The 15,424-nt window shown below is 34.3% G+C and overlaps 1 protein-coding gene across 2 annotated transcripts in view; it reads right to left on the bottom strand.

Moving 5' to 3' along the window:
- Positions 1-15,424, bottom strand: part of LOC149790144 (phospholipid phosphatase 2-like) — a 39,106-nt gene that overhangs the window by 18,116 nt on the left and 5,566 nt on the right. For both annotated transcript variants that reach the window (XM_089972125.1, XM_089972126.1), the window contains exon 2: positions 8,295-8,455. In XM_089972125.1, the coding sequence (XP_089828251.1) occupies positions 8,295-8,455 (161 nt within the window). The remainder of the gene's footprint in view (positions 1-8,294; positions 8,456-15,424) is intronic.

Here is a 15,424-nt window from a genome sequence, read left to right as displayed (position 1 = left end):
ACGAATTACGAAGCAAATCGGGATGGTGTAATTAGGCATCGTCGACTAAAAAACCAGTCGGTTCTATTAATAATACTGGTTATATAAGATCCCGTGCTGGGGCAAAGAATAATTATTACTGTCACCGGTTCATATTCGAATGTTATTACGGAGTAGACGAAGACAGTTGTGATCGATCACATTAACAGGGTGTAAAAATCAATAATATCTAATCTGAGAGCTATCACGCAGAGTCAGAATTCTACAGGTAGTGATACTGGTAAATATGAAGAAGAAAAAAACATTTCCAAAGAGGACGATTAAGTCTGTAAATACAGAGACTGTCGAAGAAATAATATTTCCATCGATATATACAGCTACTAAACATTTCGATATTCAAGCAAAATCAGTATATTCTGTCCCAGAAAATATAACCAAATCTGCTCTCACTAAGAAATATAAAAAAAAAAATTACATTTCAGTATTGTTAGAGATAACTGTCAGGCTAAGCTATCTCCGGTAGAGTAATTAAGTAGGTATGCCGGTTATATGTACTACCTATTTATTTAATTTATTTATTTATTTTGTCATTATTCAGTAATTAATTAATTAATTAATTATGATACTACAGTTATTTCGTTACTCTGAAACCTTCGTAGGAAAATTCGCTCATAATCGCCTTCTTCCTACTACTACCAAGAAAGATAACTCTCCTCTCCTTCACATTAATTTAGTGGTTTCCTCCCGTTCTTAAGGTCAATGACCTGAAATGAAGTTAGTGTATTCTGTAGTACATGTTCTTGCGTAGATCGCAATTCATTTTGCCATGGTGATTATAACCATCTATGTCATAATAATTACCCGTGAAGTAACATGATTATATAATTGTTCAAATTAGTAAACGATAATCTAAGTTTTCAACTTGCAAGCGAAATCAAGACAGAAGAACATGCGTACGATTTGTGACATCACGGTTACATGTAAGGTTTTCGATATGTAAACATGCAATACAAATACTGGCCGCCATGCATAGCCTATTGTGTGCTGAAAAATGGCGTTAAACCTCACAACAACAACAAACTATCTGCGGAACAATTAATACTCGTAGTTTAAGAAAACATTTTACCTCCTGATCACTTCAAAATCCAAATTTCCAGACTGACTGAGACAGAGCGTTTCACTTTCTTTTATAATCAAACATTTTGGAAAAACACATAAGTTTCTAGAATATTCCAGAACGACTTAATCATGTGATTGTCTAGAAGGTTCTCGAAACTTATGGGTGTTTCCAAAATAACTTGGTCACCATGATTCTCTAGAAGGTTCTCGAAACGTATGGGTTTTTCCAAAATTAATTGATTACATGATTCTCTAGTATGTTCTCGAAACTTATGGGTTTTCCCAAAAGGTTTGATTATAAAAGAAGCCAGAATTTCTCTGTCTCCCCAGTCGGACTGGAGCTGAATTCGAGAGAGAACCAAGGTCAGTAAAAACATTTATTCAGTAGTCTAGATGTCTAGATGAATTTTGAAAATATTAATGATATTATTTCTGCAATATATTTCTTTAAGAGACGGCATAAATATTCAAATTGATTCAGAGAAAATTATGTCTGATTTTGAATCATCACAAAATCGTAAGTTTGAAGGTGGATACACATTATCGACTGAATATCGATTAATAAAAACGATCCAGCAGATCATGTTACAATCCTTATCAACAGTGAAAGATATAGAAGTGGATTCGTCCCTCTTTCTATTGCAATTGAAAAAGTAGATCAAAATTATCTGACGAATATGAAACAAAAAAGATGATAAATTCAAGCGTGAGACAACTGAAAAATTTATTTCAGATCGTGAAAACGAAAACAATGTCACTTATGAAAATGAATATGATTCTAGTAACAACGTCACTGGTGAGAGTGATTAGCAAAAATCAGTATAAAAAATATTCTGTTATAATTTTTTTTTAAATATACCAAATTATTCAGAATTAGATTATATTTTTTAAGTTGATCGAGTTTAATACAGGAATGTTCATACCTGAGAATCTGATTTCTATCACACGTGATCATAGACATATGTTCTCGCCGGAGATGATTTAGTTGTACCTGAGTCAATAAAAAATGTTCGTTACCGTGTTTTGGTTTATAACTATTTCAACACTAAATTGTTCGGTGTTTACGGGAGACTGTCATTATTGTTCTGATGGCGTTTTCAATTGCCTCCCCCTTGTCGTGTATGAAAACCCTCACATGTTGTACATTACATAATATACCTCTTGATTAATTGTAAAAGACTCTGCATGATGAAATCAAAAGATCTACGGACAATATTCTTCTTATAATGATTTTTATTTTTATTTTTCTGAAACATTCTGAATTTTGTTATTGACAAAATTTGACATACAGATTTAAATTCAGATTTCTATTTCTGAAGTCAATTAAGTGTCCGCTCTGGTCATTAAGTTTGAAATTTATTCTTGATAATAACGGATTATGACAACGTAGATAAACAGGATTTATTGGTTCTTGTACAATCAAATGTCCAGGTGGTACTTGCGGAGTAAATGTATATAAAATATATCCTTGTTGATCTTGATTTGATTTTCCAAGATCTATTTGAAAGCTGATATCAATTATGTCACATACCAGATTAACTGCAATCGTTGAAGTTATATTAACGATTCCTCGTGAAATATGACGACCCTCATCGTATGGATTATTATTGTGTTCAAGAATAATTGGAGGAAGAGCTATTTTTCTCCATGAATCGATTATTTTGGGAGAATTTGCATTGATAAGATCATTGATTAATTGTATTAGTTCGTTGGTTTACAATCCGGGCAGTGTAAAATTTAGTGAATCCGCCTCAGCTATTATAATGACCAATATATAATTTCCTGATGCTTGTTTTATTTCTACTTCCTATATCATAAGTACTATCAGTTATAATCTTAACAATAAACTGATTAGCATATTTAAGGTCTGACACAATTTGATTTGAGTGCTGTATTACTTGTCATTAGGGTACTCAAGAATATAATCTTTAAATAATTACACTAATCTCATGAATATAGACTTATACTTATACTCAGCTTTAATTCCATCAGCCAGTGATCTGAGGTTAACTTCATAAACAATTTCGTCAAGAGTTTTCTGATCAACATCAATTATTGAACAAGTTGTTTTAAGAAATCTTCTACCATCACGAAGAGCTTTATAACTCTTTGTGAACCTCCATGGGTATTTATTCCGATATATTGGAGTTTCTTTTCGTTAATAGAGCAATCATCTAAATTTGGTTCTGGTCGTCCATGGTACTCTGGTGAAATTTCAGGCCATCCTAAAACAGATCTGATTGATGATTGATAAATATCTAGAACGTAATCTGGAGAATTTATTTAAATCGTAGTTAATAATGTTGGTTCGTGAACTGAAATAGCTATTTTCGCTTCTCTTCCGGTTACATATCTGATTTTGCGCTGAAATTCATCATTGATTTGTTCGATTTGTCAACTCCCTGTTGAAATAGAAGCAACTAACCAGTCTGGTGTTATATCATCTATATTTCTATTTGCAAATACTAGTGAATTATTCGCCTGTAATCCACCACATGATTTTGATCTGATATTTGGCCAACTGTAATATACTCGCAATTGCGCTAGTGCGATTTCTTTCACTGAAATTGCAGTTGGGAAGTTAATACTAAATTCTGGATTAATTGAGCTTCCCAATATCATTGTTGTTTTTGACGGAATCGTATTCGTTACGATTTGTTGTAGTAGCTCGCTTGGCGATGTCAGTGGAGTTGACATCGTTATTTAAATCCTGATTTTCTAAATCAATCACTGTCGTTGCTGTCATTGCATGTTTATAGATTTTGATCATCTCGTGAACTCAGAATCTGATATTTTTCCATCACTAAGGCTCGTTGATAATAACGATGATAATGTGGAATATGCTAGCGTTGCTGTATGTAATTTTATTATATAATCATGCAATTTTGCATTTGTGCAAGTACATATTTGATATTGAGAATACCGGCAATCGTTGTTGTAGTTGAAACACAAATTGTTACAACTACTGCACCATTGTGCAGATGATACTGAATACGCAGCTGGTTTTGTCAACAACGGAAGTAATTTATAAATATAGATGATGCTGTCTGCATCATTGTTATTGCTATTGTTGATAATAACACGCCGGTTCCAGCAATAATAGCAGACGTCGAATAAACACTTATACCAACAATAACTACACGTCTGTGATATATTTTATGTTCATTCTCGGCAACGATATTTTTCAATTGTGTTTGCCATTCACGTGCTTGATGGTATCCGAATTTTTGATAGACGATTGAAGTGCTCATTATATTCTACTTAGTAATCAATTAAGGTGTTTCAGCCACAAATTCTAGACACCATCAGTAAGACGTTGAGGTTAATTTTGTTGTTAAATGATGCCAGTATAAATGTTTATTCATCTTCCTTATTTAATATCATAGACACGGTTCAAGAAAACTTATCGGTTGAATGCTGTCTGGGATAATTAGTAAATATCTCAAATTTTGCAGCGCTGAACACAGACAGTCTATAAAATAAACCATTACCACTAGATTGAGCACTGTCTATAGTCACTGTCAACCATGATGATAATGATTAACCACCTGAATCCATAACAGAAAGTAGTTTTTATTCTTAGGCAATCGTTGGAATCATTACTGTCATCCACAATGAAAGATTTGTTAGTATTACTTTACCAGCATCACCAGCAGGTAGCCACATTGCATCATCATCAGTAGCCTTTCTTACAAGTGCAACTGTATGTCTAGCTCCAAAGATAACTTTTCTAACATTTCTGCAAAATGCAAAAATATGTAACAGTGGAATTGCGCATGAACATCTTCTACGGACATCTTTCAGCATTTATCGTCGCGACAAGAATCCTAAGCTGTAATTTTGATTAGTACCATGTGACACCGGCCACACGTCAGCATCGGCGTTGTCAGCATAGTTTCTTGGTCGTCTTATATTATGCGGTCTGCTATCAGGAAAGTCAGTGCCATTTTTGTAGAGCATCATTGTTGGGCCAGCTAATCTTAAATAATCATCTGAATATCTTGCTAGACCTATTATCGTCGTGGCTTCGTCAAAGTGTCCTTCTGAATTGATTCAATATTTCTTCCGTCGATGATATACGTGGCACTTTCAAATAACGCCATGATACCGTTGTTGACAAAACCAGCTGCGTATTCATTATCATTTGCTTTTATAATTTCACCTTCTACATCAATAAATGCTTCAGCGGGTAAGACATATCTGCTTGTATCTTGAACTTGTAATTCAACTCGCCCACGCTGAGTTGGTTGTCGTGCGTCATAAGAATAAAATTGATAATCGCGGATAGATTCATCTTTAAGAACCGGTGAGTCTATATCGAACGCTGGATCTGATACACGTTTTAATTTTTTTTTTAAAATTGTTATTGTCTATCACGAAGACCACTTCCTGCTATCAAACTTAAAGCTATATTTGTTTCTGCTTCACCAGCCAACTTTCTAGTTTGCGCCTTGACTTATTATTTTACTGACATTTGCAGGCATAACTTCAGTTTCACTGGTGGTTGTGGTTTTTTAGTGCCAATCGATCTAGTCTATCCTTGATTGTCGAAAACGCTTTACCGGCAAGATTACCAATAGCGCTAATGACTTTATCACGAGCAGCCTCGATATCCTTCCTCCCTAATTGTTTTACAATCGGTATTGCTTTTGGGGCTATCCTTCTAACTAGACCTTGAACAACATCCCCATGTCCATTTCCGTAAATCGCTATGTAAGTTGGTAATCGTGAGTTCACTATCCTGACCATTACGGGTCTACGTTGTGCATTGTGTACAATCATTTTTTAAATTACATGTTGATTAATTAGTTGTTTTTTAGTCGCTGTGATAATCATCAGCATTTTCATGAGAGAACGATAAATGTTGCGATCCATAATACCGCCAGTAAATAATCTTCTACAAATATCAGATATTTCATTAATAATTTCCGGCGAATTATTTCCTGCGCGTTTTCCTCCAATCAGAATTTCTAATTTATCTACGTCAGAAAGAACACTGTCAGGACAGATTCCTTGAGTAACAAAGCCACTTCCAGTTGTTTCGATTTTCTTACTTGTTGTTTATTCTGCTTACTTCTCCCATTTTCCTGAGACTGATTTTCATTTTGCTTCTTTCTTATCTGGTGAAGAACGTAATTCCTTCCTTCGTCTAGTTTCTTCAAATTCCTGTTCTTCTTCTCTTTGTTTCCTTTATCTTTCAACCTCCATAACTTTCGACATCATTTCCCTCTCTCTTTGTTTCCTTTTTAGTTTTGCTTTTTCAAGTTGTTACTCCACTTCTTCTTTTTGTCTCCTTTCCAGTATTAATTGTTTAACACGCTTATTTATTGTCTGTTCAAAAATACTAAATTTTTAACATCTTCCACAGATCTGATATATGGAGTATCAGTAGCGATGAGAAATACATCCTTAACCCAATCGGCAGATCTCATAGTACTCACATATTCGGGTTTTACATACTTATCTCTATCACGATATCCAAATGCGGCAATATCAATTACTTGGTTTGGGTCTTTGATATTGACAATACCCTAGGGCGTAAATTTATCTGCAATATTAAGTCTACCTCCTGGCAGAGGTGGTGGTTGAGGAGGTTGGGGTGGTGGTGGTTGATCTGCTTTAAGACGGCCAGCAATATCAGCAGGCAATGTTTCAAGAGCTTTTTGTGATGACTCAGTTGCTGTAACAATTTTCTTGGCTCGTTCGACAATTGGTTTCTTAAAATAACTGCACCTTCTGCATATTCAACTTGAACTTCTTGACGTTTTTGAAGTTTTCGTCTAACAGAATCACGAACAGGAAGAAATTTTTGTATTACTTCTAATCTCTCTCTCTCTCTAGCAAATCTATCTGTATAAGATTCCATAGCTGGTGCCATATTATTGATATAGAATGATGATCTAATTATAGCAGCGGAGGAGGAGCGACCTCACTGAAACGTCAGGCGGATGAACGACAACTTATATATTTTTAAAAAAACAACACAAATGACAAAAATAAAGTAACAAGAATAAACTAACCCCCAATAGAGACTCTAAGAGAGACTCTTGGAGAGAAACTTTCGGTAAAGTTAAAGGCTTCGGTTTGACGTTATTGACCTTATTTTTTTTTCGTATGAGGTTTTTAGTTTTTCAAAGTTACGTTTCAGCAAAAAGTCTGTTCGCCTCATCTATTGCTAGTAAACATAATATATACTTTTTGAAATTGCCACTCTTGGTGTGGGTGGGTTTATTTCATAAGGTGATTGCAAAAGCATTCATAGGTAGCGCAATGAGATGATTATTATTACATTCACTGAGAGTGCCATGAGATGAATAATGTTACATTTATTGGGAGTGCCACGATATGATTACTATTACATTCACTGAGAGTGCCATGTGATGAATAATAATACATTTATTGGGAGTGCCACGATATGATTACTATTACATTCACTGAGAGTGCCATGTGATGAATAATAATACATTTATTGGGAGTGCCACGATATGATTACTATTACATTCACTGAGAGTGCCATGTGATGAATAATAATACATTTATTGGGAATGCCATGATATGATTACTATTACATTGAGAGTGCCATGAGATGAATAATGTTACATTTCTTAGGAGTGCCACGATATGATTAATATTACATTCATTGAGAGTGCCATGATATGAATAATGTTACATTTATTGGGAGTGCCACGATATGATTACTATTACATTCATGGAGAGTGCAGTAAGATGATTAATTTTACATTCATGGGGAGTGCCATGAGAGTAATATTATTACATTCATGGGGGGTGCCATGAGATGTTTATTATTACATTCATGGTGCGTGCCATGAGATTATTACTATTGCATTCATTCGGAGTGCCATGAGATGATTAATATTACATTCATGGGGCAGTGCCATAAGATGTGCAATCAACTGGGACCCTTAGACTCCTAATCCACTCATGTTAGTAAAGCCTATCTATGGTTTGCTTAACATAAAGCATATTCAGAGCAATGGTCTTTTCAATATAAAGTATCATACCAAATATGGTCTTAATCCACGAAGTTATTTAAACCTTATGAAACAGAAATAAAATTTATGACAAATGTGATGTAAAGAGACATGACCAACAGACAAGGCTAACACTATTTACCCACTCCATGTATGAGCAAAACTTAAACTTAACCATATCCGATTATAAAGTAACATACTAACCAAGATTGCTGGTGTCATTACACACAGGATACACACCGCCCCTATGGTCACAGTGTCCGGTCTGTATGGATACATCAGACTCTGGTCATCGCAGAAGAATCCCCGGACAGTGGACTTTATCATTAGTTTGTTAAAACTCATCAATCCGGCCAGGATTGAAACTAAAATGAGACAAGACTGTGTAAAATTAAGACGGAAGTCTAAGATAAGCCATCAAACAGAAAAAAGTACCGAAACAAAACTCGATTCTTTATTCTAAGACAATACAGAATTGTATGTTTCTCTTTCCAAAACTATACTGTCTTTTGTTGTATTTGCACTGTCTTTCAAGTTTTTGTACAATGGTAACGACGCGAGGTTCATGAGAACCCATACGCTAGGTAAACGGAAGTCAACACTAATGTACAAATCTACCGGATTTCTTATTGAGAAATGCAAGATATATGTATTAAATTAGAACGATATATGTACAAATCTTTATCAGACAGAGCGGTTAAGCTCTTATCACTGGATACACGTCATACATTCGGATACCTGATTATATAAAATAAATTTAAATATAATTATATCAATATAATCTAAGACGTTAGAGACTTATAATTTGTTCCAAGAATGAATCAAAACCATCCCGCGATAGTTGCAGTTTTTACTTTTGGTTGGTATTATTAATGAGAAAGGACGCATGTAATAGTTGACAAAAACGGAAGCTGTTGACATAATGGACAACGAGGACATATTTAGACAAACAGAATCAACTGTCACCACAAAGTAAGAACGCGAATAAGTATTGAGAAAAACATGGAGCATGTGGATACTGGCACATCATGGACAATAGGAATTGCTTTCGCATCTAGTCTGAACTATAAATACAGACTGAAGATGGATACTATTAAGAATACATGGACAGTGTTACATCATGGATAACGAGGACCTGTTTACACATCTAATCTGAATTATCAATACAAACTAAGGATCCACACTATTATATAGACACTGCAGTCATTGTTACATGATTGAATATGAGGACATGTGAAGATATGTGAAGGAAAATGTACACTATCAATATATTCCACAAACTATGATGGCATGATAATATTTGTGGCATGACTAGTTCCCTGCTTTATTATTATTACGTTATTTATTTATTTTTTGGATTGTATCAGTTTTGTATTATGTTTATTAAGAATGAATTTTGTTAATGTTTGTTCAATTTTACACGATTATTGAATGCACATGCTTACACGGATGGTGTGCAGTATTATGAAAAACGAAAGATGTACTTAATAATTTACAGAAACTTGGAGAGTGTAAACAATTCATTACGGCAAACAGGTCATATTTACACAAGTAACCTCAAGAATCAATTGAAACCTACGACACGCAATTTTACCAAAACATGGACACTGGAGACAGTGCTACAAAAAGGACAGTCAGCACATATTTACACAAACAGCCCGAACTATCAGTTAAAACAAAGGAGGAACGTAATTAGTGACACATAATATTTATAGATTTAGACCGGAGGATCGGTGTCGATTGGGACAGCATGCCCAATGTGGGCACACTTACACGGTCTTAAATATCAGTTAGAACAAAAATAAATAAATAACATAATTATTTAACCAAAACTGACTTAACAGACGAGGACTCACTTTGTCATTCAAAATGAAACTGAAAATAAACTTTATTGGGTCTTTCACGAACGATTCGTATGCACGGAGTTAGTGCTCCAAGCGTATTTTGGTATTTTTGTTTTAAAAACCTGAACAGAACATGAACCCGTTATAAAGTTAAAGGACTACATCATTATGATTATCCCTAGTTCACGTAATACGTGCATCGTTACTTGATACTTCAGAAATCAAATATAATTTTTCCTTGTATTTACTACAAATCTTAAATGTACATAACAATTATTAATTCAGCATTTTAAAATAGGGGCAGGATAAGATAGTCGATGTGTTAATTGTTAAATGTACCCAATGACAAAAATAATGCATTATATTAATATAAAGGTCATGAAGTGTTCTTGACATTCTCTTATAACAGATACAGACTTAGAAAATGCTGCCATAATTGGAAATAAATTAAGTTGCCAAATGATCTCAATTTGCCCATTTCAGGAAGCTTTGTGTGTGTATAGTTCCTGATTTAGCCTTTTACGATGATAAATAATTTAAAAATTTTCCGGTCCCTGATCTGGTTGCTAAAATGGGGCAAATTATGAACGACGCTAAAGTTTACTTAAAACGGTAATCTATGTGGTCTGGACGCATGATATAATAGTGTGATAGTACTGCTTATGTTAGACTCAATTATATTACTTGTGTTAAAAAAGGAAGAAATATTTATACTAATTTTCCACGGCTGATGCATAGCTTAATAAAGGGATGACATTAGAAACAGACAGACATATAAACAATAGTCTGTTAAAGCACTGATATTATAAGAACAGAAAACATTCTTTGTCATGATAATTGTTTCTATACTGTATTCAAAATTCATTTCACTATTTATGTTTACAAAATGCTTTTTTAAAGACCCAGTTATGAAGTTTTTTAAGTTTAATTTTTTTAATTATTTTTGACTGTACATTTGATTCCAGTCGCAGCAAAAAAAGCTCCAGATAATAAGGACTGATATTTTTCCTATGGTGTTCTAGTATGTTTGTTTATAGCAAATTGTTCCCTTCCTTACCCAATAACATTATTGGTTTTTTTATTCCAGTGCATGCGAGTTCTATTTTAACTTTCTTATTTCACGAATGCACATTTGACACTTATTATTACCCTAGCCGGCCAGTCCGTCAGTCCGTCCATCATTAAGTATGATTCAGGTCACAATTATTGGCCTATATATTACCGTCATTGGTTGTTCTGTAAAGATGCTTCCCGATAAGGTCACAAGCAGACAATACTCTGCCGATTTTACCTGGACGATGGGCAGTTTCTCCTATATGCAACCACCAAACTAGACAACTTTGAACAAGGTACACTGAGACAAAACCAATTTATACATTACTAATATAGATACTAACATAAAGTCTGGTTTTCATACTGTTTTTGTATGTCTGTTTTGTAAAGGTATCTTGTGATTAAACAACCAAACATCATATAACCTCAACCGTAAATCTGCCAGCATAAGACAAACATGGCTGTTGACTTTGGTATCTATCTTTTGAACTTTATGCTGTGTACATATCCACATACATCCTGTCTTAATCTAAAATGTCTTCAAAGATGAAATTCTTGTCATAGGTTAACCTGCAGTTTTTGAGGGGCCGACCTGTAAACAAATCAACGTGCCATGGGTCACATACTTTTCACTCCCTTATTTCTTACTGTGCGCTGTCGCCAGTATATATACAGACACTCACAACATAATCCTCATATGGTAATAAATCATCAGTCGTCGTTCAGTCAATGGATAAATCGATACAAGACATATATCACCACAAAATAAAGAGGAAGAATTACTCTAAAAATAAATTAGGACAATAGGTACTATAGGTACTGACCAGGAAGCAATAAGTGTGACCTGATTCCACTTTCTGTTGGGAAAAAAGTGACCCCTTCAGGCAGTCAGCGGCAGTTTCCACAACAGAAGCTAATATAACATTGCCCTACAGGCTATACCCAGACCGATATGAACAATTGCCTTTGTTCATAATGTCGATTTTCATACACACTGATGTTTCAGTTTGGGATTTAGCTGCTAAGAATGCGATAACGTCTTTAATGATTTTTGAGAAAACGGTCAACTATGACAGTGGCTTTCACCTTTCTGATATAGTCTTTAGTACCAACGTTGTCATTGGTACAGACATTAATCACGTCAAAAGAACACAGTTTCGAATACGTTCTTTAGAAGGTGAAAAAAGGAATTCGACGAATACGAACAATAAAAATCCAATAAATATCGGTACCATGTAAAAATCGATAATGAGGGTAGAAAAATCCAATAAATATCGGTACCATGTAAACATCGCTAATGAGGGTAGAAAAATGTATTCGGTATTTTAGATTCATATTGGTGTAATTAACCGTAACAACACGTTCCTTATAAACCCCAAAGCATGCCGCCGTTCGTGATTTAGCTGTCACACTTGGTCAGTTGGTCACAGGGCACAAAACAAGGAGAGCCAATCAAAGGTATAAAAAATAAGCCTTCTTAATGTATTTATATTTCGTCCTATTTTTGCCAGTGTTCGCTCACTAAGGCACACTGAATATATAATAATTTACAATTTATGCACATATGACAAGACCTCGAATCGACGGGTGGAAATACACATTAATAATTATGTTCGATAAATTTTAAACCAAGATAGAATAAAAAGAGAAAATACATTTAAGAAAGTCATGACTGTGAAACATTTCATGAAATATTCTATTCTTATTCTCATGAGTGTTTGCTCACGTAGGCATACGGTATATACCCGCAGACACGTGATCAGTAACATATTTCGCCCTGTGATATATGACGTTTTACCCATACATTATTTCAGTCGACCTTGCATAGGTCAATACCGGTTAAGAATCATTTATGAAGGTTTCTGCAACAATAAAATTAATAAAATATGAACTAATTAATACATTAATAAAACTAATTAATAAAATATCAAAAACTTACCTTCAAATTTAGTTTTGAAAGCTATTTTCTACCTCATTTATTCGAGATACTGATTTTGGTAGAAATTATTGTAGTTTCCGTGCAAGTACTAGGGAAAGAAAACCGCTCCATTCGATCATTAACCCTACAGTTAAAAGACCCAAAACAGCAATTCTGATATTTTTTATGCATCTTTAAATACAATCGAAATTGTTTTGTCAAAGTATATATCTCATTAGCACTGATTTTTCACCATCTCAATGTATTGTTGTTGTTCTAGGGTTTAACGCCATTTTTCAGCACAAGATAGGCTATACATGGCAGCCAGTATAACTCGTGGAGGAAAAACCCTGGAAAACCCAGGGAAGAACCACCGACCCACGAGAAGCTACTGGCAGGCTTTCCCACGTACCCACGCTAGCCGAGCCTTGGGCTCGAACCCACGCAGACAGAGGTGAGATGGCAGTGATCCGGAACGGTGAGCGCTTTAGACCACTCGGCCACTCGGGGCCCATCTCAACGTATAAAACTATAACTAAATATATCGCTGATGCAACATCAACATAAACACTTGGATCACTCTCTCTCTCATTCACACACACATACACACACACAGAGGCTCACGTGAAATCACATACAAATTATATAGCAATATCTGGGTCTACGAATAACAACTCATCGATGCGGCACCTTGCGAAACACATTTTGATACAATGAAACATATTTTCTTGTGCTCATCAGCATGAGTGGAAGACATCAAATGTGTGGAGCTCATAGTCAGCCGTCATGTTTATATTATTATTTAACAACATTCACCTTATGCTTGAGATGCTTGTACGTGAAGCAATCAATTTTTAAATTTGCCATTGTCATTTAAATATTCACACAGTCAGTTGAGTATTCATAGAAAATATGATGCCCACAATAGGTTTTAACGTGGATATATACATGAAATGTGACGGAGAAACAAAATCTACTCATACTGTCCATCAAACTTGGTTTTCTAATCAGTTTCAACCTCGTAACTATTGCAATAATAGTTCGTACACTATTTGTATTGCTGGAGACAACAGTTCATGTCAAAGATCCCACAGTAGACCACGTTAGTTTTTGTTTCTTTGAACGTTCTTTAAACTGCGTTTTGTTGTATTGGTAGATCTATGTTTTCTGCTAGCCACTTGGAATAAATATTGTTACTGAGAAATTTCTACTTGTACGAGGTTCACGAAAATGTTACTTTATAAACTTCTTAGCCTTTCTTAAAGCAGATGCTTTAGTCAAGCTATGTAAAGGGTGGTACGTGATGGTTGGAGGGTTTTGGTGGTGGTTGAAGGAGTGGGCTGCGATGTTTAAACATTTCCTATGATTATCTGATTGCTGGAGGAGGGCATTTTTATTATTAATGTGACGAATGGAAATACATGAATCCAGTGGCGTCACTCGGGGGGGGGGGGGGTAGGGGGTGCGGACAGCACCGAGTGACACCATCAGAGGGGATGACACCAAAATGTCTATACAATATTTGAATTTTTGTGCAGGAAGGATGTCCATGGGGGTAACACCATGAATTAGCGCACTGGGTGACACCAGCCCTAGTGACGCCACTGTATGAATCTATCACTCATCTACTGTTATTTAGATCGATATACCCATATAATATTTTGCAATATTTCACAATTTTTATAACACCAAGTGGCGTCAGGAGTGACGACATGGCAACATAAAAGATGAAGGCGTAATGGCCAAAGCATCCGAATGTAATTTAAAGTATATTCGTTATCTTATTGTTTGCGGTTCTTATATATATATATATAATCATCTTACATTTAAGATTATGTCAGATGAAATTTATGAAATACGTTGAATAGTTACAAACTCTTGCGAGTCTTGAATCATTCAACTCGTTTTAAAAATTTCAATTGAAATAAGTACTTATGTAAGATCCTTCACTATTTATATAATTTTACATGTAATAGTAATCCTTCACTATTTATATAATTTTACATGTAATAGTAATCCTTCACTATTTATATAATTTTACATGTAATAGTAATCCTTCACTATTGATATAATTTTACATGTAATAGTAATCCTTCACTATTTATATAATTTTACATGTAATAGTAATCCTTCACTATTGATATAATTTTACATGTAATAGTAATCCTTCACTATTGATATAATTTTACATGTAATAGTAATCCTTCACTATTTATATAATTTTACATGTAATAGTAATCCTTCACTATTGATATAATTTTACATGTAATAGTAATCCTTCACTATTGATATAATTTTACATGTAATAGTAATCCTTCACTATTTATATAATTTTACATGTAATAATAATCCTTCATTGAATAAACACTGTATTTAAAACATGGTTAACTTCATTTTACATTGCCTTATCATTTGTTTGAAAATTTTATACCTATTTCATATATACTACACTAGTAGGTTCTATAAAATGCCTGTAAAAAGTCAACTAACTTGCCCTTTTTTTATACCTTTTGGGAACT

Source organism: Sinohyriopsis cumingii, chromosome 10 (assembly GCF_028554795.1).
Source record: "Sinohyriopsis cumingii isolate HCF-2022 chromosome 10, ASM2855479v2, whole genome shotgun sequence".
Classification (NCBI taxonomy): domain Eukaryota; kingdom Metazoa; phylum Mollusca; class Bivalvia; order Unionida; family Unionidae; genus Sinohyriopsis; species Sinohyriopsis cumingii.
The sequence above is the reverse complement of the archived record's forward strand: the minus strand, read 5'-3'. Positions and strand labels throughout refer to the sequence as shown.